Source organism: Desmodus rotundus, chromosome 8 (genome assembly GCF_022682495.2).
Source record: "Desmodus rotundus isolate HL8 chromosome 8, HLdesRot8A.1, whole genome shotgun sequence".
Taxonomy (NCBI): Eukaryota; Metazoa; Chordata; class Mammalia; order Chiroptera; family Phyllostomidae; genus Desmodus; species Desmodus rotundus.
Genome location: NC_071394.1, coordinates 98,768,121 through 98,794,617, shown reverse-complemented (window position 1 = coordinate 98,794,617; position 26,497 = coordinate 98,768,121). Strand labels below are relative to the sequence as shown.

Below are 26,497 nucleotides of genomic sequence, written 5' to 3'. Positions count from 1 at the left end.
TATAAAACAAATGCAATAAAACTAGCTCAATGCAGAAAATTTTTATTCAACTGTCCTTACCTTTTGTTGGACTGAGATTCTGATCTATAAATCCTCTTAATTCTGTATTTGTGGAACTCAAACCAACCTGAATAAAATAGTTTTAAAAGTTAAAAAGAAGATCTAAAGTATTATATGATCACTTAACAAGCTATTTTATACCTTCCACCAGAGGTCCAAATCAAATGTCCCTTTAGCCACATAAAAATGAATTAATTAACAACTACAGGAGAAGGATTTAAAATAAAATGTTGCCATATTGCTTGAAATGGGAAAAATACGAATGGTTCAAATAAAGTAAAATTTAAAACATGGTACTTATGAACAGAACTTAGGTCTACAGATTTCACTGACTTTTTTTAAAAAAACAAATACTGTGGCAGCCATGACGTCACCAAAGTTTCTCACCCTCGTCGCTGTCCTTAATCTTTGCTGTTCGAAATCACTGCCTATAATGCTTTTCAACATTATGACATGGAATGGATCAAAGACCGTTACAAGTGGGACTTGTTTCATGACGAGCTGGAAGATTTTTGTGACCCGTGTCTATAGCGGCGCGGCGCGGCCTGTGACCGGCGGCGCCCCAGGGGGATGTGGCCGGCCTCGCTACTGCAGGTGCTGGCAGAATCATTTCTACCCAGGGCCTGTCTTCTCAATCCCTCGCCCTTCCCCAAGGAATACGCTGTTTCCTCTGTTTAAAAAGTTACCAAAAATAATCACAACACAACACAAAGATGAGGCCCATTGGCTCAAGTCCAGGGCTTAGGTTCCTAGTCTGGCTCATCGAGCCTGCCGTGTATGTGGCTGTGGTCAAGTCCCACGAGCTCTCTCTACTGTCTCCTCATCTGTGAACTGGAGGGTGCTAGAAGTCCTTACCAAGGCAGGTGGTTAGAAAGATTAAGTAAGACAATTCATGCAGAGCATACAGCGCAGTGCTTGGCAGGAGTGCTCAGCGCACGTTAGCATTCATCGTTAGTACGACACTCGAGGGGCTACCTACAGCAAGTGTGTTTATGAATTCCCCCCAGACGATTTACTTCACCTAATGTGCTGTCTCCCGGACCATTTGGAATCAGAAGTGAATACAGTAGTATCATCAAACACAGTTTTACAATTTATTATAGAGTCGGGGGTGGGGAACTCTACTGTGGAAAACCTGACAAAAAGCACGCATCCAATAAATGGTTCTACTATTACTATCATATCGTTGTTTTAATCCTTGCAGATTTGTAATCCTCAAACATCAATGCTAATTTGGTGCCTTAAATAACCTCTCAAAGTGCTACCACACAGACAGGATTTCAAAGCACACAAAGCTTTATAACTTTATATATGCACACTTGTCTCATGTTTTTAAACTACCTACTGCTTTAACATTGTATATTCTACATAAGCACTCATTTGATACCTCACAATTTCATAATGTAAAGGCTATTCATTTCCTTATTTGGTAATTCAAATGCTCTACCAATAGCTGTTTTTTTTATATTTATTAAGAGATGTTATCAGAAATATTTGTAAACATCATTCATATTACGGAAAAGTAATTCTGATGCACACCTATTGCTGGCATCTAATATTAAATTTTTATGACACAAGCTGAGATGAAGACATCTAAAATACAGGGATTTTTGCCCTGGCCAGGTGGCTCAGATGGCTGGAGCATCGTTCCATACTCATACATCAAAAAGGTTGTGGGTTCGATTCACGTTCAGGGGACATACCTAGGTTGTGGGTTCAATCCCCCGTCAGGGTGTGTACAGGAGGCAACTGGTTGATGTTTCTCTCTCACACTGATGTTTCTTTCTTTCTTTCTCTTTCTCCCCCTCTCCCCCCACCTCTCTCTAAAATCAATAAACATATCCCCAGGTGAGGATCAAATAAATAAATAAAACATAGGTTTTCAATTCTACGTAGATTATGGTGTAGATACTTAATTCTGTCTAGTTTCTCACAAGTATTCTGTTAGAAGTAAAACCTCTGCAACAAAATTTGCGAAGTACCACTACGTGGATCTCCAGAACTGCTCACAAGTGCTACAGGTAAGTGTTCAGCTTGTAAATGCCAAGAGTGTACTGTGGCATCACTGACATGCCTCTACTTTTTAAACTCTTCTGCTATAGAAAGAAGAGGAAGACAAAACTTCTGTTGGTGTTCTACTGTAAAAAGAAGGCTCAGACAGCCTCTAACATATTCCACGCTTAATACACTGGGACTGTTCAGTACACGTTACAATAACCCCCAAAGCATCAGTTTATACCTTGTTGTTATTATACAAAGACAACGGCAAAAACCTCAACTAAAACCACATATTTACAGCCGAGAGTTCACAGTTACTGGGTCACTGTCAGTTCAGACACCTGCTCTGAGTGTCCAACTTCTGCAGAGTGAAGCAGCAAACGAATTTAGAAACTTTTTTAGCAGCTGCACACCTGCACCTTAATAATCAACAAATTATACTCTACAAAGATGAAAGTCAACTGTGACTCAATACTGTCTGCTTATTTTGGTCTCACCGATGAAGGGAAGGTGTTTGTATTTAGAGCTTATATGATACTACCAAAATTTATTTAATTAAAACTTCAAAATGTACTAATTTCTGCTTTCATAAACACTTTACAGTTTAAAGACTCACAGAAAAATTAGATTGTTTGAGAGTAGAACAAGTTGCTAGGAAAGGCATTTAAAAGCATTAGTTATTCTTTCCTGATTTTATTTAAAAAGGATCTTTCTATAATGTTTCACAGAGCAAGAGAAAAAAGTGAACTAATTTTATGTAAAATTTTTCATCTAATGAGGTCCTGAGAAAAGGTTTCTATCTGGATATTCAAACACCGTGTTGCATACTACAAGCAGGCATAACTGTCTATTGAATAAGAAATATCCAGGCCCAATTTTTAAGGCTCAAACCATACTCCCCAATAATGGCATTATAATTTCACTAATATATAACATTTTAGATAAACATAACTAAAAGGAAACAAAATCCAGAGCTCTACCATTCACAAGCGAGGTGATCTTGGAACAGTAGCTGCAAAATAGGACTAATACACGTGTACAAAACACTCAGAGAGCTCCTAGAGAGTAAAACTTACGTGAACATGTTTGTTAACAGCCAAGCAATACTCAAGTGTGGATTGTTACTCAATGGCAGTGGCTTTTGACACTTTAACACTGACTAGACAATGTATGAAGAGAAATGCCAATGACTTATAAACATACAGAATAGTTTGACCTAATTAGCGATGTAATCAGAGAAATGTGGTAAGTCACACACCACTTTTTGCTGATTAGACTGGCAAAGATTAAAAAGGAATAAATGAAAATGGGATTCTGATACACCACTGGTGAATATGTAAACTGGTGTGATCTTTCTGAAATGCAATTTAGCAACATGGACCAAAATCCCCCAAGAAAGCACATAGCCTTAGAGCCAGTAATTTCATAAGACTATGTATGATTCATGGAAATCATCCTGAAAGCAAACAAAAATTTAAAAAATTTTAAGGAAAAAATGGAAATACTTTAATGGCTACCATTAGGAAACCAGTGTAATGTCTACACAATAGATAACACAAAACAGCCATTTCAGTGACGTTGCAGTGTTATCAGGAAAATACACTCATCATAAAGATTAAGCCAACCAGTAGGTTACAAAAGTGTGGCCTCGTTTTTATTAAAAAATATATAACATACATACATTTGCTTTATATATATACACACATCTGTGTATATACCAGGCAAAAGTTTGCTCATAATCTCTAAGCTAGTTTCTTTTTTTATCTGTATTTTCTAATTTTTCTGTAATAAGTATTATGGCTTACTTTTTAAAAGATTCTTGACAGGGCAAAAGAAAAACCACCTCACATTAACTTTTGAATTTTTTATTGTATACTGAGTGAGCTTTAGTTAGACGCCTGCATTTTGGGTCTCGAAGAGGACCACTGGATACTAGAAACTATTGGGTAACAATTCTAACCCAGATACAATAAATACATGGCCTTCTTGTCCGAGCTTCCTTTTTTGAAGTGACGCATCCCGCAACCCCTGGAGTTCTGTAGTTCTGCTCATCTCAGCCTCAGCTGGGCCCTGGCAGCAGAAGCGGACCCTGACCCAGAGCGGGCCATTAGCAGTGCCCCACTTCCTCCTTCACGCTGGCTCGTCTAAGCATGTAGGCCAAGCAGGGTCAACCAAAGCTTCTGCGCGGAATTTGAAATATAAATGCTGAAAAGGAAAACTTCCTTCTCTTCCTCTGAGAGAAACATTCTAAGGCCAGTGTAGCCTGTTATACTGCCATATGGAGCCCAGAGATGAAAAAAGAGAAACAGAGCCCTGACACCAGCATTCGACCCGCGAATCCAGATGTGTCTGAAGCCAGAGCACAGACTTTTCAGTTACGTGAACCAATACATTCTACTTTTTGCCACAAGCTATTTTGAATAGGCTTTCTATTGCTTGCAACGGTAGGAGACTAAGTATGGCGTAGACGAGGCAAAAGCAACTCCACAGAAAACAGCTCTCGTAAAAGAAATGCAAAAGGGGAAACAAAAAAGATGTAAATAACAATATATGCGTATGTTTAAGGATAACTCCTTAAGAGCAGGGAATTCCTTCCATATCAAGAATCACTTTTCAGTGACACGTGACACAGTTGATCAATCCCTCCTTCTTGAAACACCTTCTTCACTGCGCCCGAATCACGATGACACTTCCTCTTACTTTTCTGGCCACCCCTTCAGTCTCCTCAGTCCTCACGTATTCTCTGCCCATGCACGTACTACATAATCTCATACAGTCCCTCTGCTTTAAAGTAATTTAACAGGAAAAGGCTCAAAAATTTCTATATCCAGCCCCGAGCTTTCTCTTGAACTCCAGTCATTTACCGAACTGCCTGGCCAATATCTCTATCGGGATGTTTTTAGGTCCCTCAAATTTAATTTATTCAGAACCATTTTTGAGTTTGCCACAAAATCCTGCACTACCCCAAGAAGTCCGCTTCACCAAGTTACACAAGCCAAATACTGAGAAGTCTCCCTTACCTTCTCCCCTGTCCCTGTATCCCAATTAGTGAGTCCTGATGGCTACCCCTTTAAATACATCCTAGAGGCAGCCCCTTCTCCCCATCTGCAATACGTCATTCCATCATCCCAGTGCAAATCACCACACTGTTGTCTGAACTACTGAGACATGTCCCAAACGAGTCCCTGCTTCTACTACACCCTCTTCAGTCTATTCACTCGGTAGCCAGAATAAACTTTAAAAAAATTTAAGTCAGGTCACACAACTATCCTCAAAACCTCCAACAGCTCCTCACTGACATTTAAAATCATATCCCTCACCGCAGCCTTCAAGGCTCCACACGATCTGGCTCCTATCACTCTCCCTGGCTCACTCTGTTCCCCCTGTGAACTGATCATCTTGCCGTTCCGTGAACAACCACACTTTCACCTGCTGCTACGTGGAACGCAGCTCTTTTCCCAGGTATGTAGATGGCTGGCTCCTTCTTGGACTGAGACTCAGGAGCACTGCTCTGTCTAAATGCCATTTCCTCTTAAAGAGGGCTCTTCTGGACACCAAGCTGAAAGAGTGCCCCCTCATCCCCATCACTCTCTCTCCTTTTACCCTCTTTTGCTTCATAACATTTATCATCACCTGACATTATATATTCATTTCTCATCTTTTTAAATTGTATTTTATTGATTATGCTTACAGTTGCCCCAATTCTTCCCATTTTGCCCCCCTCCACAGAGCACCCTCTACTCCCTCAGGCAATCCCCACACCAGGTTCATGTCCATGGATCATATGTACAAGTTCTTCGGCTACTCCATTTCCTGTACTGTACTTCACATCTCCGTGGCTATTCTGTAACTGCCTATTTGTACTTCTTAATCCCTCACCTCTTCTTCCATTCTCCCCTACACCCCTCCCATCTGGCAACCATCAAAACGTTCTCCATATCCATAATTCTGTCTCTGTTCTTGTTTGCTTGTTGTTTTAGATTCAATTGTTGATACATATGTATTTATTGCCATTTTATTGTTCATAGTTTTGATCTTCTTTTTCTTAAATAAGTCCCTTTAACATTTCATTTAATAATGGTTTGGTGATGATGAACTCCTTTAGTTTTTTCTTGTCTGGGAAGCTCTTTACCTGCCCTTTGATTATAAATGATATCTTTGCTGGGTAGAGCAGTCTTGGCTGTATAGGTCCCTGCTTTTCATGACTTTGAATATTTCTTGCCAATCCCTCCTAGCCTGCAAAGTTTCTTTTGAGAAATCAGCTCACAGTATTATGGGAACTCTCCTGTTGGGATGGGAACTCCTGATGGGAACTTTTTTTTTATCTTGCTGCTTTTAAGATTCTCTCTCCGGCCCTGGCTGGTGTAGCTGAGTGGATTGAGCGCCTGACTGTAAAGCAAATGGTCCCCAGTTCGATTCCCAATCAGGGCACATGCCTGGGTTGCAGGCCAGGTCCCCAGCAGGGGACACATGAGAGGCAACCACACATTGATGTTTCTCTCCCTCTCTTCCCTCTAAAAATAAATATATAAAATCTTATATATTTATTTATATATATAAACTATATATATTTATATATATTATTTAATATATATATTTATATTTGTATTTTATATTTATTATATTGTATATTTATTATATTTTATTTATATATTAATATATACAATATGTATTAAATATATTATATATTTATATATATTTATATTTATATATATAAAAGACAAAATCTAAAGATTCTGTCTTTATCTTTATCCTTCGGCATTTTAATAATGATGTGTCTTGGAGTGGGCCTCTTTCATCCATCTTGTTTGGGACTCTCTGTGATTCCTCGACTTGCACGTCTAATTCCTTCACCAATTTAGGGAAGTGTTCTTTCATTATTTTTTCAAATACATTTCCACTTCCTTGCTCTTTCTCTTCTCCTTCTGACACCCCTATGATGCGAATGTTGGAATGCTTGAAATTGTGCCAGGGGCTGCTTACACTAGCCTTGTTTTTTTGGACTCTTTTTTCTTCTTGTTGTTCTGATTGGCTGTTTTCTGCTTCCTTATGTTTCAAATCATTGATTTGATTCTCGGCTTCATCCACTCTACTGTTGTTTCCCTGTAAATTGTTCTTTATTTCAATTAGTGTATCCTTCATTTCTGACTAGATCTTTTTTATGCTGTTGAGGTCCTCACTAAGTTTCTTGGTGTTTTGAACTTTGCATCTGATAGATTGCTTCTCTCCATTTCATTTAGCTCTTTTTCTGGAGTTTTGATTTGTTCTTTCCTTTGGGCCATGTTTCTTTGTCTCTTCATTATGGCAGCTCCCTGTGTTTGTTTCTATGTATTAGGTAGAGGTGCTACGACTCCCTGTCTTGGTAGCGTGGTCTAATGTAGTAGGTGTCCTGTAGGGTCAGTGGCACAGCCTCCCCTATCACCCAAGCTGGGTACTCAAGGTGCACCTTTTGTGTGAGTTGAGTACACCCTCCTTTTGTTTGCTGTTGTCAGGTCAATGGGAGGGATTTACCCAGGCCAGTCAGCTGCAAGGACTGGCTGTGACCACTGACCACCAACCTCCACCCTCCGTGGAGGATCAGCTGTGCAGGGGCAGGATGTGGTGCTCCGATGTGGCTTATCATTGTCCACGGGGTGCGCAGGGTCTGGGGTCTCCTGGGTGGTGCAGCTCAGCTCAGCCCCCTCCTGTGTTCTGCCTGGGGTCACCCTGCCTGAGCTATAAAGCAATCTGAGATGGCTGCTACTTGTGCTTGTCTTGGAGATTCCCAGGGGAAGCCAAACTATAAATCTATGCTGGCTGCTGCTAGTGCCATGCCTGGGGCCACTTTGTAAGAGGTGTGGGGGCTGGGGGCTCACTAAGGCCAGCTATTACTTGTTTGAAGGGAGTTAGGAAGCTGTGAAGCATGAGCCAACTGCAGCCATTCATATGGAAAATCCACTGTTGACAGCTGCAAACCGGGTGGGAGGGAGCCTCCTGGGATCATCAGGGCAGGGCAAACAGTTTCAGCCAGGCTGATGGAGTCTCAGATGGGGCACCAGCCGGCTCGCTCTGTGGCTCTGCCCGCCTTCCTCTGGGAGGAAGCTGTCCCCCAGCTCTCACCTTGATGCCAGACCCTTCAGTCCCTCCCTGTATGCCACTGGTGCCTTTCAAGCTGCTGCCCCAGTGCTGGAGCTCAGCACTGGGCTCCCTCCCAAATTTTGGAGGGAGCTCCCTCCCAAATTTTTATCCACAACACAAGGATAAAACATGTTGCTCATTGTTTTCTTCCAAATATAGACACAACATACTAGTGGTATAATTAGCACTGGTAATTTCAGATGCTTTATGTTACTTTCAGGAAACAACTTTGAATCAGCAAACTGTACACATAACTAGGAAGACTGTATTTGATTCAAGGTACATTTTAAGCCAAAATTGACTTTTGTTATTTAAATGTTAACCATCTTGTTGCTCAGGATACTTTCACATCCTTTCTTTCTAAAGGAGAGAAAATCAAGGTAATACCCTGTAAGAGATTCCCAATACAAAGACTAAAATTTAGCTTCTTTTCCCCAAACAACACTTTAATAAACAGATACAAGAGTCTAAGATTAAAGTAAACTATTCCTGGTAGTTTATCCCAACAAAATTAACTAAATGTTAATGAAGCAAAATATATATCTGCTTATAGCCACTAGTGCATGCCAAAAGCAAGATTAATAATAGCATAACAGAGATAAGAGTTTATTTCTTAACGCTATTCTTCAGATGTATAATGGAAGTATTTAGAACTATTTGTCTGGCTCATTAGGAGAACTTTTTACTCAATATAATGTTTGCTTCTCCTGATGACAACTAACCAAACCACTGGTGGATCTCAGACTCGAGCACTGCCGAGTCCTTCCCAAGAGCCAGAAATTGGAGCTGAGGTAGACAGACAGACAGACAGAATCTGTTAGGCTGCCTCTGTCCCTCCCTTCACACTCACTCTCTCGGAACAGGCTGGTTCTGTAACATGTGGACTGAGATGCTGACTGGAAAACGCAGGAAGATTTGTTTGCAGAGAGACAGAGTAATGAGGCAGATGCACAGAGAAAAGCAGAAATGACGAATGGGAACGAAATTCTGCCTCAAATCCTGGTAGAGTTCAAGTTCCTGGACCCAGATCCTTCTGGGAGCCCACTACATTCCGACTCTCGAGTTCCTTGAGACATCTTTGTATTTTTATAATAAATTCCCTTTTTGTTTAAGGTAGTCTAAGGCAGTTTCTGTAACCTGCAATCAAAGATCCCAACACAATAATCCCGGCAGGCTTCAGTACGCATTTCCTGGCATGATCCTTCGCCACTACTTGGGAACAAATCCACTGATACAGTGGCAATGAGAATGTAACTTCAAAGAAAGCAGATCCAGAAACGACAGTTTTGAACAACAACAACAACAAATAAGTAACTTCTTCAAAACATCTAAGGTCCAAGGTAACCTCAGGAATCAATGTCATGGAGGAGAGTGAGGTTCGTCCGAACAACGTCTGAGTACACACATCTCCCTGAGTGAAACCCTCCCCCCCAAAAAATTGAACCAAAGAAAACAATAAGGGCAAGAGACTCTCCAGCAAGCACTAAAACAAATTTATTACGGTACCAACAAAGGAGCAGGGTGGGGGACTTGCTGGAGATAGCAATGGTGCAGCTGTTGAGAAGGAGCAATTTAGCAGTGGTTTTTAAGAACACTACCATGCCCGTTAGCGTACTGCGTTCAATAGGATCAAAGTTTACTGTCTCGTTCTTTGCATGAACAAAAACAATTATGAATTAATACCAGCAAATTGAATTTGATTAATCTGAGTGGTGAAAAAAAGACCTCAGAGAAAAAGTACAACTCACTTTAAAAACACATTAAAAAAATTTACAAATACTTACATTTTTTGCCGTCATGTCAGATTGTATTCGATTTAAAATCCTCTAAAGCCATTAAAAAAAAATAAAATATTTTGTCTTCAATAATTCTTTAAAATACATCCTGTTAAAAAAGGAGAAAAGAATGAATAGTAATGTAATCATCATCATCATCATAATAATAATAGGCAACATTTATGTCATATATACTATGTGACATGCATTGTTCTTTAACTGAATTATCTAAGTTAGTCCTCACAACAAAGCTAAGAGATGTACCATTTTAATCCTCATTTCCCAGATAAAAACTGGGGTTTAGAGAGGTTAAATACTTTGACTAAATCAACTCAGCTAAGAAGTGACCGAGCCTGGGTTTTTGAAATATTGTATTACACCGCTTTAGATAACCCACTGAAGGAGATATCAGGGCTTCTTGGATGAACAGCCAATTGCAGGGCTGGGCCGGAAATGGGCGAGGTAAACCTGGAACACGGTACTGCACCCACAGTAAGGAAGGGCTCCAGAAACGATGGAGGCACAGCAAACGTAAACAGGAAGCAGCTCTAAGGGCCTACGACTGGACAACAAACACCCAAGTACATATGGATAGTAACACATATAACAGACTATACACCCATGCATAAAATAATACTCCAGGAGACCATCCCCATATGAATAAATAATGAGGAAGAAGGGAAAGGTCTTCTTGCAGTACCATGCCAACTAATACAGAGTGGGGCAAAAGTAGGTTTACAGTGGCTTATATGGAAAATAATAATTAATAAATAATACAAGAAGAAACTGTGTTTTGTGTACTCAAAACTGTAAACCTACTTTTTTGCCACTCCCTGTATAAAGGAATGATGTAGAGAACTTCCAATTTATGGTTTTCTATAGAGGTTTAGGTTAGAATCATCGATAGATACTAAAACTAGTGGATGAGAATTGGTGGGAAAAATTATATTTATACACTTTTGAAATATCTCCCCACAAAATACATATTAATTCAAACTTTACAGTGAAGAAACCTGAGACACATCATTTTAACCCAAGTGATCAGAGTCACCAAATGGTCACCAACAATGAGACAAACCAACATCTGTCTCTCCTCAAGTGCACTGAGGCGGAGAAAATACCATTTCTGAGGTTTTCTGCCCAAAATGCATAATATAATTATTTTAAAAAATCAGAGAATTGAGAAACACTCTGTAAAATAATTTAGACTTCTAAAATGTTGGTGTCATTAGAGACTGAGAAGTCTGGAAAACATCCCAAATTTTAAGGGACTAAAGTCACATGAAAATTAAATTCAACCCATGCTCCTGGACTGGCCTCTAGACCAGAAAAGTAATTGCTGGAAAGAACGTTATTGGGGCAATTGGACGAACTGAAATATGGTCCACGAACTGTGTAATAGTATTGTTTTAATGTTGTATTTCCGGCTGTTGATCACAGTTAGGTAAGACAAATATCTCAAGGTCTGGGCTGTTCTTAATAAAAGTTATTCTTGCTAAATGTCTAGATGTTAAAATGCAGCCCAGTACTCTGCAGGCGCAGCTGTGAACAGGATGAGCTGGACAGGAACTCAACTGGGTAATGTAGCCAACAGCAAAGAAATCAACATGTACAAGCAGTGGCTAAGCCTCTTTGGGGAGGCAGAGCTTTGGATGTGAATCCCGTCTCTTCTTGCTGCAAATAAATAAAACCTTGCAACACTGCGTCTCATCCTTGAAGAGAACACCCCAAGTGGCAAACCCCTTGAGTTCAGTGACAGTATTATGGGTTTTTTTAAGTGAGTGTCCTGTCCTTAGAAAAATACAACAAAATATTAGGAGTGAAAGGGTGTGTGATAGCAGCAACTCACTTTCAAATGATGAAAAGAATATGTTTATATATATATATATTATGGGAATGATAAAGCATATATGGCGAAATGTTGACAACTGGTAAATCTGGGAAAAGGTTATTCAGGAATTCATTGCCCTATTTTTACAACTTTTCTCTTATTTTAAAATTATTTCACAATTAAAACATTAACCAGAGGGGAGTGGGGAGGGGACAGTGGGGAGAGGGGATTACAGGAACTACTATAAAGGACACATGGACAAAACCAAGAGGGAAGGTGGAGGTGGGGGAGGGAGGTGGGTTTGGTTGGGGTGGGGTGGAGGGGTGGGGAGAAAATGCAGACAATTGTAATTGAACAACAATAAAAAAAAGTGTTTAATTAAAAAAAAATTGAAAGTGAAATATATAACTTCCAAGATAAAAGAATCGCTAAATGAGTTCATTACCCCCAAACCAGCAAAAAACAAACAAACAAACAAACAAACAAAAAACCCACCAACAAAAAACCCATTAATGAGACACTTGAGGGTAAACTTGACTTTTGCTTTGCAACTACAGCTGCAGATTGGTTCACAACGTCTATCATGACCTCATAGGAAAATCCAGTTCCTACAGTGGAACTATTTTACATTCATCAATTGTTTGCTATCTCCTCTTCAGTATTATAAGTGAAATAAATAATAAAGCACTCATTCCTGAGATCCCATTCACCAAATTACTTGACATATTAAAACTAGGAATTCAAGACTAAAATATAAGTACTTCATTTTGAAGATTACTACTTTAACCAAGCTTCATATAATAGATTTACATAGAACTCTATACCTGAGATCATATTTACAAAATTTGTCCACATTCAAGATCACAAATGATGTAGTAACAAATTTCAAAGATGCAATATTATCCAGTTTATGGTGTCTAACCACAGTCAACTAAATTAGGAACCAGTCATTTTTTTTTTAAGTTCAAATCAGATATTTAGAAAATAAAAACGTATTATTGCTCAAACAACCCATGAATTAAAGAAGGAAATTTGAAATATTTAGGACTGAACAACCATGAAAATAAGAAAACCTATAAAGTGCAGCTAAAATACTAACTTAGAAGTAAAGTTATGTTTCTTTTCATTCATTAAGCAACCAACTTAAGTTTAAAAAGATCAGTGGGAACTCAAAAGAAGAAGAAGAACCCAAGAACTAATGAAATAGGAAAAATCAAAGTAACAACTGGCTCTGAATGCCTTGCTTGCAGTGCCCTATACAATAAATAAAGCAGCGGTGCCAGCAGAGTGGAAAGTGCATGGCGTTTTTCTAAACTTGGGCTCAGTCTCAGCTCTGAAACTTATTAGCTCGTGTGACCCTGACCGAGTGACTGAGCCTCCACGAGGGGCAGTGTCCCCATCTGGAGAAGAGGCACACTGAGTGGTTTAGGGCCATGTTAGGAGTAAATCTCATACAGTCGAAGTGAAAATCATCAAATCCACCTGGTTAATGTGCCAAATGCCCTGCGGCTTATAAACACTGAACCCTCCTAAACTGAAAAAAAAATCAATTTTAAATATTTTTAAGATTACCTTATGAATGACTGAAATGTATTTATAACAAAGAAAATAAGGTCTTTTCCACCCAAAGAACCTGGGGCAATAAGGTCTTTTCAATCCAAAGTACCTGCTATATTTTAGATACTTGCCATTTCTATCTAAAGCAGATGCTGCTGCCTACCCACATCACTTCCTCTTCTTCCTTAGGAGAAGCTGAAGGTGGCAATGTGTCCCGCTAAAGTTACCGCATTCTCAGTCTCCTTCTCAGACAGGCTGACCATCTGATGTAATTCCAGCCAATGAAACATAAGCAGACATTGTTGGGCAGAGCTACCAGATTTGCCTAGTCTTTTTGCCCTTCTTCCCATTTCCTCATGTCCAGAGTATGGTTGTGATGGCAACAGAAGCTTGTCTCCATGCATCTGCTTCATTACTATATTTAGTATTCAATCTTGTATTATATTTCCTAAGGACTGTGTTATTGAGTGGCACGTGCTACTCTCGCAAATAAAACAAATCATCAGTGTTACTATCCCAGCGCACTATAGCAATAGGTTGCCAATAAACATACTGTGTAGCCACATTAATGAGCTTGATGACAGAAAATTTTGTTTAGTATTTCCTTTGTATCTTCTCGTCAGAACTAGCACAAACTGGAACCTCTCAATGTTACCTAAATGAAAAATATTTGAAAGAGCAAACGTGCATGAGTTTCTTGAGCAAATTTACCTTAATGTCTCTGGGCCTCAATTTCTCCATCTGCAAAACAGTAACAGTATATCTACTTAACCACAGGAGTCAAGGCATGAAAAATCATTAAGGTACTGCCTCCCGCAAGGTTAGCATTCAACCAACGTTAGGGAAAAAAGCAATTCGCTGTTTCTCACGACAAACTAAGGTTTCTTACTCATAAATACATAACGCAGAATTCATACATAGTGTAAGTGAAAAATACCACACCATAAATCCAATTTAAAACAGAATAAAAGGTTTTAATTGTTGTTAAGAAAAACTTCTAAAATGAACAGGAGTAGGTTGTAAGTTCACTCGTTAATGTATTTATTCATCCAGCAAACGCTGAACGCCCACTATGCATAAGGCACTAACGCAGGGACGGGAGCTGTCCTGGGGAACGGGAGAAACAGCATAAACCTTCCAGTGTAATTTAAATTCACAGGAAGATAAGTATTACCAGGGGAAATGGGATTGTGACAGAGATGTGGTTCATTCAATTAAAAATGCAGAAGTATGCTGTACTGGCTTTGAGTGAGGGTCTATGACCCTTTAATTTAAAAATACACATTTCTAAAATCCATATACATTTCTAAGTATTTTTAAAGCTTTTGTCTTTCTTTTACATTGTTTTTAACCTACGAGTTATTTGAAATATGTGACTTAAATCAAGTGTCTGGAAAGTAAATAAACACGGCTCCAAGTGTTTCAAGACACTGCCCTTGTCAAAGAGAAGCCGGTCGTGTGCGCCGACGCATTCTGTTTTGCCCAGAGTCAACAATTGTACACTTCTTCCTGTCACCAAGTTTTCTGTTGGTTAAAAAAAATAAATCGGATTTCTCCTTCCACCTTCATGAACACATTATATCAAGCTCAAAGAGTCGATCTCTGTGACCTCACCATCTGCCATGATCTCTTGTCAGCTTCAGACAATGTAACTCCCACAGATGGCCCCGAAACGCAAGCCCTTTTCCTTTCCAATCACAAGTCAGCAGCTCTGGCCACAAAGCCTTTTAAAGTGGTACAAGCGTAGTCCAAATACAAGGAAGAAAAAAGCACATGTAATTATCAATAAATTTGTAGAATTAACATCACTGAATCAGAGTGTGTAGACTTTCTAATGCTGCTGAAAAAAATGCTACTAAAATTAAATGTCAGCAAAGGCAGTATATTTTTTTGTTTTTATTTTATTTTTAAATTATATTTTAGTGATCATGCTATTACAGGTGTCCCAATTTTTTCCCCCTTTGCTTCCTCCACCAGCACCTCCCATAGGCAATCCCCACCCCATTGTTCATGTCCATGGGTCATGCGTAGAAGTTCTTTGGCTACTCCATTCCCTATACTGTACTTTACATCCCCGTGGCTGTTCTGTAACTACCTATTTCTTAATCCCCTCACCTCTTCACCTATTCCCCCACACCCCCTCCCATCTGGCAAGCATCAAAATTCTCTACATCCATGATTCTGTCTCTGTTCTTCTTGTTTGCTTAGTTTGTTTTTAGAATCAATTGTTGATATGTATTCATTGTCACTTTATTGTTCATAGTTTTGATCTTCTTTTTCTTTTTTTTAATATATTTATTGATTATGCTATTACAGTTGTCCCATTTCCCCCCACTCCACTCCATCCTGCCCATCCCCCTCCCTCCCACATTCCCCCCGCCCATAGTTCATGTCCATGGGTCATACTTATAAGTTCTTTGGCTTCTACATTTCCTACACTATTTTTACCCTCCCCCTGTCTATTTTCCACCTATCATCTATGCTACTTATTCTCTGTACCTTTACCCCCCTCTCCCCCTCACACTCCCTTATTGACAACCCTCATGTTCTAGTTGTTTGCCTAGTTTGCTCTCGTTTTTGTTTTATGTGTGGTCGTTAATAACTGTGAGTTTGCTGTCATTTTTACTGTTCCTATTTTTGATCTTCTTTTTCTTAGGTAACTCCCTTTAACATTTCATATAATAAGGGCTTGGTGATGATGAGCTTCTTTAACTTGACCTTATCTGAGAAGCACTTTATCTTCCCTTCCATTCTAAATGATAGCTTTGCTGGATACAGTAATCTTGGATGTAGGTCCTTGCGTTTAATCTTGGGTAATGTAATTATGATGTGCCTTGGTGTGTTCCTCCTTGGGTCCAGCTTCTTTGGGACTCTCTGAGCTTCCTGGACTTCCCGGAAGTCTATTTCCTTTGCCAGATTAGGGAAGTTCTCCCTTATTTGTTCAAATAAGTTTTCAATTTTTTGTTCTTCCTCTTCTCCTTCTGGCACCCCTATAATTCGGATGTTGGAACGTTTCAAGGTGTCCTGTAGGTTCCTAAGCCTCTCCTCATTTTTCCAAGTTCTTGTTTCTTCATTCTTTTCTGGTTGGATGTTTGTTTCTTCCTTCTGGTCCATACCATTGATCTGAGTCCCAGTTTCCTTCTCATCACTATTGGTTCCCTGTACATTTTCCTTTGTTTCTCTTAGCATAGGCTTCATTTTTTCATCTGTTTTTCGAACAGATTCAACCAAGTCTGTGAGCATATTGATAACCAGTGCTTTGAACTGTGCATCCGATAGGTTGGCTATCTCTTCCTCGCTTAGTTGTATTTTTTCTGGAGCTTTGAAGTGTTCTGTCATTTGGGCCATTTTTGTTTGTTTGTTTGTTTGTCTTGGTGCATCTGTTACTTTAAGGGGCGGAGCCTTAGGTGTTCACCGGGGCGGGGTAATGCTGGTCGCTGCGCTGTGACGCTGTACGTGGGGGAGGGGCCGAGTGGGAGCAATGGTGCCCGCCTCACTCTCCTCCGGATTTCAATCTTTCACTCCGATACCCACAATCAAACTGGGCCACTCTGGTGCTGGTTCCGGAGTAAGTGGGCCTGTGCACACTTTAGGCCCCTGTGGGTCTCTCCAACAACCTCTCCTGTGAGGCTGGGAGTCTCTCCTGCTGCCGCCCCAACCCCCACGGGCGTTTTCAATCAGAGGTTTGAGGCTTTATTTCCCTGAGCTGGAGCCCTGGGTTACGCGGTCTGCTTCGCTGCCCGCCATTCGTCCAGTTTATCTGTGGGCGAATGTGGTGCCGCAGGGTGCTACCCGCCGCTCTGCCTGCCCCACTCTCTGCCACTCTGAGTCCGGCCCTCTGGGTTTATCTGTGCAAATGTGGGGCCGCAGGGTCTGCTAGTGCTCGGACTGCCTGCGCCATTTGTCCCACACTCCGCCAGCCTCAGTCCCGCCACAGCCACGCGAGTCCTCTCCACCCCGGTGCCTGTCTCTGCCCCTCCTACCAGTCTGGATGAATGTTTATTTTCTATTTCCTTGGTGTCGTTCCCCCTTGCTGTTCGATTCTCTGTCAGTTCTGGTTGTGTGAGGAGGCGCAGTGTGTCTACCTACGCCGCCATCTTGGTTCCTCCTTCTTCTTTTTTTTAAATAAGTCCCTTTAACATTTCATTTAATAATTGTTTGGTGATGATGAACTCCTTTAGTTTCTTCTTGTCTGGGAAGCTCTTTACTTGCCTTCAATTTTAAATGATATCTTTGCTGAGTAGAGCAATCTTGGCTATAGGTCCCTGCTTTGCATCACTTTGAATATTTCTTGACAATCCCTTCTATCCTGCAAAGTTTCTTTTGAGAAATCAGCTGACAGCCTTATGGGAAATCCCCTGTAGGTAACTTAACTGCTTTTCTCATGCTGCTTTTAAGATTCTCTCTTTTATCTTTATCCCTCAGCATTTTAATAATGATGTGTCTTGGAGTGGGCCTCTTTCATCCATCTTGTTTGGGACTCTCTGTGATTCCTCGACCTGCACGTCTAATTCCTTCACCAATTTAGGGAAGTGTTCTTTCATTATTTTTTCAAATACATTTCCACTTCCTTGCTCTTTCTCTTCTCCTTCTGATACCCCTGATGCGAATGTTGGAATGCTTGAAGTTGTGCCAGGGGCTGCTTACACTACCCTTGTTTTTTTGGACTCTTTTTTCTTCTTGTTGTTCTGATTGGCTGTTTTTTGCTTCCTTATGTTCCAAATCATTGATTTGATTCTCGGCTTCATCCACTCTACTCTGGTTTCCCTGTAAATTGTTCTTTATTTCAATTAGTGTGTCCTTCATTTCTGACTAGATCTTTTTTATGCTGTTGAGGTCCTCACTAAGTTTCTTGGTGTTTTGAACTTTGCATCTGATAGATTGCTTCTCTCCATTTCATTTAGCTCTTTTTCTGGAGTTTTGATTTGTTCTTTCCTTTGGGCCATGTTTCTTTGTCTCTTCATTCCCTACGTTTGTTTCTATGTATTAGGTAGAGGTGTTATGACTCCCTGTGGTCTAATGTAGTAGGTGTCCTGTAGGGTCAGTGGCACAGCCTCCCCTATCACCCAAGCTGGGTACTCAAGGTGCACCTTTTGTGTGAGTTGAGTACACCCTCCTTTTGTTTGCTGTTGTCAGGTCAATGGGAGGGATTTACCCAGGCCAGTCAGCTGCAAGGACTGGTTGTGACCACTAACCACCAACCTCCACGCTCTGTGGCGGATCAGCTCTGTGGGGAGCAGGGTGGTGGTTCTCTATTGTAGCAGCTAGCTATCCACTGGGTGCACCGGGTCTGGTTTTCCTGGGTGGTGCAGGCCTAAGTCAGCCCCCACCTGTGTTCTGCCCTGGGCCACCCTGCCTGAGCTATAAAGCAATCTGAGATGGCTGCTACTTGTGCTTGTCTTGGAGATTCCTAGGCAAAGCCAAGCTATGGATCTAGGCTGGCTGCTGCTAGTGCTGGGCCTGGCGCCACTGAGCAAGAGGTTCAGGGGCTGAGGGCTTACTGAGGCCAGATGTTGCTTATTTGATAGGATTTAGGAAGTTGTGAAGCATGAGCCCAGACCAGCCATTCATATGGAAACGTCACTGTTAACAGTTTGGGTGGGCCTGTAATTTGGGTGGAATGGAGTCTCAGGGAATCTTCAGGGCAGGGCAAACAGTGTTATCCAGACTGATGGAATCTCAGATATGGCACCCACCTGCTGGCCCTGTGGGTCTTGGGGATTAGGGCTCAGAAAAGGGACAATGGCCTCTGCCCACCTTTCTGGGAGAAAGCTGTCCCCCAGCTCCCGCCTTGATGCCAGACACTTCAGTTCCTCCCTGTATGCCACTGGTGGCTTTCAAGCTGCTACCCCAGTGCTGGGGCTCAGAGGGAGTGAGTCTGAGTAAGTCTGTGCGTGGGTTCTCCAAGGGGAACTTCTTGGGACTCCAGAAGTTTCTCCACTCACTCAATCCCCATTGTGTTTCACAGCCAGAAGTTATGTGGACTTACCTTCCTGGCACTGGATCCTTGGGCTGGGAGCGTCTGGTGTGGGACTGTGACTCCTCACTCCCCCCTGAATTACTATCCACTACACATGGTTGTGGGACCAGCCCGTTCCATGTCTCCCCCCTCCTATCACTCTGGATGGATGTGATTTCTTTAATTACGTAGTTGTCAGACTTCCATCCAACTCGACTTCTGATGGTTCTGAGTTACGGTCATTCTATATTTTAGTTGTAACTTTCATGTGGTTGTGTGAGGAGGTGAGCCCTGTTTACCTGTGCTGCCATCTTGACCAGAAGTCCAAAGGCTTACTTATATGGGAGACATTATTAATTTAAAATACATGTTTCAAAGTTTGGGAGACAAACCTACTTAGGCACTTTCCTGTGTGTTTCATGTGTATGATCTCACATAATTTGTACCAGAAGTCTAAGAGGTAGATAAACTATTCACAGATGAGAATCTGTTTTATAGATGAGAATCTGAGCTTTGCAGGTGAAGTAATCTGCCCAGTTAACCAACTGTGTAAATGGCACTGACAGAATATCAACCTAGGAACTAGCAGACATGCGCTTATGTATTGCGCTAAATTCCAAAATACATCTGAGCTCAGATATAATAACTATATCCTCAAAATATAAGAAAACATGTCATTATCACAGTAAACCATATAAAAGAATAACATCATACCAAAAGAAGTCTTCAGAATTTCATTAGGACAACTCATATATCACTGGATCAGGTTTTAACTTTTTTAGTTTATTTTAAAATTTTAATTTCACTTAAAAACTCTTTTTGAAAGTTCATTTTTTAAATTAATTTCTGTATTAAATCGAAATTTTCTTTATTTTTGAGTAGGTAGTAAACTTCCTCACTTTTTTTCACAGCTTCACAGGAGCCCCTTACATCTTTATACCGTAACTTATTGAACTAGTCCCTACTGGGGAACACTTAGAATGCCGGTGACAGGCATTTCTGAACTGGTGACAGGATCACATTTTCATGACTCAATCCTCCATGTTTGATCTGGTCTCTGACTCCCTCTCCAGCTCTGGGTTGAACAACTTTCCCATACCCTCCTCTGATCTAGTTCCACTGGCTTTCTGTCAGTGCCCCAAACACATGCTCCTCCAGCCCCAGGGCCTCTGCACAGGCTGTTCCCTCTGCCTGGAACTCTCACCAGTGGCTAATCCCTCCTCCATCAAGAGCTCTTCTTAAACATCACCTCCTCAAAGGTCTCTACGGAATGCCCTCCCACTTTCTCCTTTTAGAGTGCACATTGGGTTGTCATTACCTGTTTATCTGTATAATTATCGGAATGTGGTCTATCTCTAGCAACTACAGTGTAATTTCCGTGAGGGCTGGAACCCTACCTATTGGGATGGCAAAAAAGCCTGTTAAGTTTTTCCCATAAAGTAAAAAGGCACAGTTTTCATTTTCACCAATAACTTTATTGATTTGGATATTCTGAGTATGCCGGCTACCTCCTGCATGGTATAACGTAGATTGTTCTCAATTAATGTGTCAACTTGATCGTAATAAGCCTCAACTGGTCTACCTGACCGTGGAGCATCATCATCCAGTGAGAAATCTCCAGCACGGAACTTTGCCAACCACTTCTGACATGCTCAGTCAGTCACAGCACCTTCTCCATACAGGGCACAAATCTTTTTTTATGTTTCAGTCGTGTTTTTACTTTTCTTGAAATAATAAACATAATATGCCGAAAATGTTGGATATTTTCTTCCATCTTCAATATTAAAATGGCCACACAAAAATTCACCAGTTTTGATGTTTTATTTATTTATTTAAATAAATGAATAAATATGAATAAATATTTATTCATTTTTAGAGAGGGAGGTGGGAGGGAGAAATATAAGGAGAGATACATCAACTGGTTGTTTCTCACATGCCCCCATTGGGGGACCCGGCCCACAACCCAGGCATGTGCCCTGACTGGAAATCGAACCAGTGACCCTTTTATCCACAGGTGAGTGCTCAATCCACTAAGCCACACCAGCCAGGGCAGGAGAGAGTAAAATTTTAAAAACACTTTTTTATTTCAAGATCTCAAATGCTCTCTAAAAACACTTTTATGTACTAACAGCTGCTTTTCCATGGAACCATATTTTATACTTTAAAAAAAAGATAACTGCTTTTATGTTCATTGCTCACTTTTTAATTTATTTTTTAAAATATTTTATTTATTTATTTTTAGGAGGGGGAAGGGAGAAATAAAGAGAGGGAGAGAGACATCAATGTGTGCTTGCCTCTCATGTGGCCCCTACTGGGGACCTGGCCTGCAACCCAGGAACCTGCCCTGACTGGGAATCAAACCGGCAACCTTTTGGTTCACAGGCTGGCACTCAATCCACTGAGCCTCGCCAGCCAGGGCCATTGCTCACTTTTTTAAATTGAAAAATAATATTCTAGACTCTCTACAATGTTAAAAATTGGTTAATACTACAAGCAATTAATGATGACTTAAATTTTTTTTTCTTTTATTGATTCTAGACAGAGGGAAAGGGAAGGAGAGAGGGAGAGAAACATGAATGGGAGAGAGAAACATTGGATCAGGTGCTTCTTGCACTAACCCCAACTGGGGACCGAACCCGAAACCCAGGCATGTGCCCCGACCAGAAATCGAACCAGTGGCAATTTGTTTGCAGAACAATGACCCACCAACACAGCCACACCGGCCAGGGCTAACAACGACTTTTAACAGAGTCTTCTCCACAAGAGCAGTGAAATAAAGAACCATGTCGTCTCAGCAGTACTCATTTGTAGCACTTAAGACATGAGGTTGGAAGCCAGCTCAAGCAGGACATTACTTTTTCCTAAGATCAGATCAGTGGGAAGCCTTGGACAGATTTTAAGTAGAGAGCTGGACATCTGAACTGGAGACTGAACTGTGGTCACTAAAGAATAAGTAAAAATTATTTGCATTCTAATCCTTTAAAAGCCAAAATTATCAGCTATATTCTACAATTCTTTAATAATTGGAATATTCATTTCTTGACTCTATCAGATAAGTTTATATCAGTATCTATAATCTATTTACCTAAAAATAAACTTAATCCATTGCAACACTCAACAGAAATTTAAAAAAAAAAGTTTCCCGCTCTTAAATTAGCTTTCACAAAGCCCGTACACCACTTAGTAACTCAAATCCTCAGGCCCTTCCTTCGGCTCAATGATTTTATTTAATATAAATGCTTATTAAATTTACTTATCTTGATGTTCAAGTGTGAAGCCAGTTAAACTCAGCAGAAAGGGAGCAAGCGGGCCTGCACTGTTACAGAGGAGCACCCTGACAGCTAACCGTCAGCCTAATACTGAAGCAAAATTAGACACAGAATTATATCCCACCAAGTAAACCACTGAAGCAGAATCCCTCCCCTATTCCCTGGCAAAGCTGGAGTAATGATATTTTCCTATACCTGCTTCCACAATAAAACCTAAGGGATACTTTCGTTTCAAATACTGTCATAGATTAAAACATGTATTATTTGTTGTTCTTCATTACTGAAAACAAAAGTTTAACAGAGAAAACCTAGTTCTGTTCCTATGTTCCAAAGAAGGAACAGAAGAATCTAAAAGATCACCCAAATTTAGAACAAAAACCACACTGCACGATCCTGCCAAGCACCTAACAAAAGGCTCTTCTATCCGACAGTGCAGGCCGAGTTTTACACCCTCGTTGACTTCTGCACAGAGACCACGTGGATCACGTCCCGTTGCGCACATGCTCTTCAGCAAAATCTCGGTCCCAAATAAACGAGGCTTCAGACTGGAAATACAAGTGTTAAGACTTATGCTCACTTGATCCATCACAACAGGCTAAATGAGTTTTTAAAATATCATTTGGGTATAAGCCCTGGCTGGTGTGGCTCAGTGGACTGAGTGCCAGCCTGAGAACCAAAGGGTTGCTGGTTCGATTCCCAGTCAGGCACGTGCCTGGGTTGCGGGTCAGGTCCTGAGCTTGGCACATGTGAAAGGCAACCACACACTGATGTTTCTCTCCTTCCCTTTCTCCCTCCTCTCCCCTCTCTCTAAAAATTAATAAATAAAATCTTTTTAAAAATATATCATTTGGGTGTTAGTATAAATTTACAGAAAAAGTACTATACAAAGAACTGTATGAGCACAAAACATTCAACTTATCCATGAATCAAAGATAAAAATGGGACAATCAAAATGAAGCAATCTGTGAAGAAAACAGCATAAGAATTTCTAATCCTCATTTAGAATACCACCGTACTTACATATGTCCCTAATCTATATTCAAATGAAAACGAAACCAAATGAAATAATTTTATAATCAGCATCATCCTAAGATCTATTTACTACAGTTAATTCCCAAATAACCCTCCACTATACAGGAGGGAAAACTGAATCAGAGAGCTTAAGGAACTTGCCCAAGGTCATTTAGAACCAAAATTTACAATAAAGTTTAAGTTAATGAGATGTTACTATAAACATGTTCCACAACGTAAAAGGATGAGTTTCAAGCTGTTTTCATTTTAAAGTAATGTGAGACTTTAAAATCACTGTATTAAAGGAAGTTTGTATTATTTGTAAATGTTGAACAATATAAATTATTATACCTATACTTTAAAATTATCTTAGCCCTGACCAGTGTGGCTCGGTGGGTTGGGTGTTATCCTGCAAAGCGAATTCCCAGTCAGGGTACATGCCTGGGTTGCAGGATTGGCCCCTAGCTGGGACATGTGCAAGAGGCAACCAATTAAAGTTTCTCTCTCATATTGATGTTCCCGTCCCTTCTTTTCTTCCTCTCTAAAATTAAATAAAATCTTAAAAAAATAAAATTATCTTAAAAAGACTTCCAGAAAAATGGCAGAGTATAAGAACATTTGTCTTATATCATAAGTACCCTAGCCACTTAAATGTAAAGGTTAAGTGATAGTTCTTTTAAATTTATTTGTTAAGCCCTAGTTAAGCCCTGGCTGGTATAGCTTAGTGGATTGAGTGCAGGTCTGCAAACCAGAGGGTTGCCAGTTCAGGCCAGTCAGGGCATATGCCTGGGTTGTGAGCCAGGTCCCTAGTGGAGGGCTGCTCTAGAGGTAACCACACATTGGTGTCTCTCCCCCTCTCTTTCTTCCTCCCTTCCCCTCTCTCTAAAAATAAATAAAACCTTTAAAACACTATCTGTTAATACATTAACATTTGTAAAAAATTAACTTTTATTTTTAAGTAATTTTTAGAAAAAGAGAGGCATGCCAGAAAGTGCAAAGGTGCACAATGAAACGTCCTTCCACCTACGTCCCACCCACCCCATTTATACCTCTGCACGGACACGATACTGACGTTCCTTGTGCATCAGCCCCAGGTTCCTTCGAGCATATACAGGTAAGTGATGCGGAAACATTCTAATTTTCTCATCTTTGAAGAAGCTTAACATTTAGTTTTGTATCTTGGTTTTTTATACTTAACAACATAGCACTGAGATCTTGCCAAATTAGTTACAAATAGAATATCTTCATTCCCCTTTACAGCTGCCTAATATTATGTTATATGACTACAGCATTATTTAACCAGTTCCCTCTTGTTAGAATTTGGGTTTCCAATCTTTTGCTATTATAAACGTTTCAGTGAATACCTTTATACATACATAATTGCATATGTGAAATTCTTTGATTTAATGATGTATGCATTTTTAGAAATATTGTTATATTGTCCTCTACAGCTGCTGAGGAAATCAGCACTCCAACCAGTCATACAGAAAAGTAACTGTTTCTCCGCAGCCTCCCCAGTGCAGTATGCTTCCTAGTGTCTTTGTTCAACATGTCTTTAAAATGGCATTTGCCTGCAGCTTTATCTTGCTCTTTTCCAGAGTGTGACTATCATTACTTGCCTACTTCTCCATTTGAACTTTGCAATATGCACCTCCAATTCTGGGGATGCGGGCGTGGACAAAAACAAAACTGTCAGTGATTTTCTTGGACCCTATCAATCCTCCCTAAATTAACTTCATTTATAAGTTTCACATCTTCAAAATGTTGAGTCTCCTTATCTAAGAACAAAGTACACATTTTCATTTATTCAAATTTACTTCTAAGTCCTTCGGGGTATTTAAAAGTTTGTCCTTACGTAAGTGCTACAGGCTGAATTGTGTCGTCAAAAAGACACGTTCGAGTCCTAAAGCTGAGAATGTGACCTTATTGGGAAATACGGTCTTTGCAGATATCATCACGGTAAGGTGAGGCCACACTGAAACTAGGGTGCGCCCTAGCCCAGTAGGACTGGTGTTCTTCCTGGAGGAGAAAAGATGAACCCAAAGACACAAAGGGAAGTCGGCCACAAGGCGACAGATGGAGGCAGGGACTGGATTGTGCCACCACAAAGCAGGAAATGCCTGGGGTCACTAGAAGCTGAAGGAGGCAAGAAAGGGTCCTCCCCTAAGGAGGAGGCCCCCTAGGCCCCCTATTGGCCCCCCCCAGGTCCTGCCAATATCTTGATGTTGGACTAGAAACTGCTGGATCAGCCGTGGCAGCCTCCCAGAAAAAGTGCTTCTAGGGGAGAATCAGGTATATAGATAGAGAACAGACCATACCTCTGGGAGACGATGCAATAAATGGGAAGACAAAAAAGGGAAAGTAAAGCTCCTGAGGAAACAAAATGAAAACGAGCCCTACCAATCCTTCCTTTACCCTCTCCCTCACTGTCAATACCACCAATCCATAGAAGAAACTGAACAGAAGGGGGGGATGACAGAAGAACTCTCAAACTGGGAGATCTGCCCACAAAATGAACGGACACACCACCAACAAAGGGAGACTATGTGCGTACAAAAGTACTGCACATAGACAAAAAAGTACAAACGAAAGCTTTACCGGTGATGGTTTTCTCCCCCAAAACCAACTGTGAAGTTGGGAAAAGAACTGTCACACACACCTCAAACTGAATTAAATATTTTCAAACAACAATTTGCAGATATGGAGGAAAAAAACCCACCCTGGGTCAGAAATATAAAAACTAAGAACCAAAGTGGACAAAAAAAGAAAAAAGACATTAAATACTGACTGAGCTACAGAAAGAAATAAAAGGCAAAATCAATATGTGAAGTATACACTAAATTATAAGACACACAGGGACAAGAGACTTCAATAAAAACTTAAAGGAGGGGAAGCCGCAACCGCAGCCCGAGGAGCCACT

At 40.5% G+C, this 26,497-nt stretch overlaps 1 protein-coding gene across 11 annotated transcripts in view; it reads right to left on the bottom strand.

The window, feature by feature from the left end:
• Positions 1 to 26,497, bottom strand: part of TFDP2 (transcription factor Dp-2) — a 163,437-nt gene that overhangs the window by 105,167 nt on the left and 31,773 nt on the right. For 6 of the 11 annotated variants that reach the window (XM_045192090.2, XM_024556729.3, XM_045192092.2 and 3 more), the window contains 2 exons: positions 9,960 to 10,059; positions 61 to 127 (listed from right to left, as the gene is read on the bottom strand). In XM_045192090.2, the coding sequence (XP_045048025.2) occupies positions 61 to 127; positions 9,960 to 9,974 (82 nt within the window). In that variant the 5' untranslated portion in view covers positions 9,975 to 10,059. Of the gene's footprint in view, positions 1 to 60; positions 128 to 9,959; positions 10,060 to 14,049; positions 14,080 to 26,497 lie in introns of all 11 variants that reach the window. The other 5 variants (XM_053929283.1, XM_053929284.1, XM_053929286.1 and 2 more) reach the window with 2 other exon arrangements.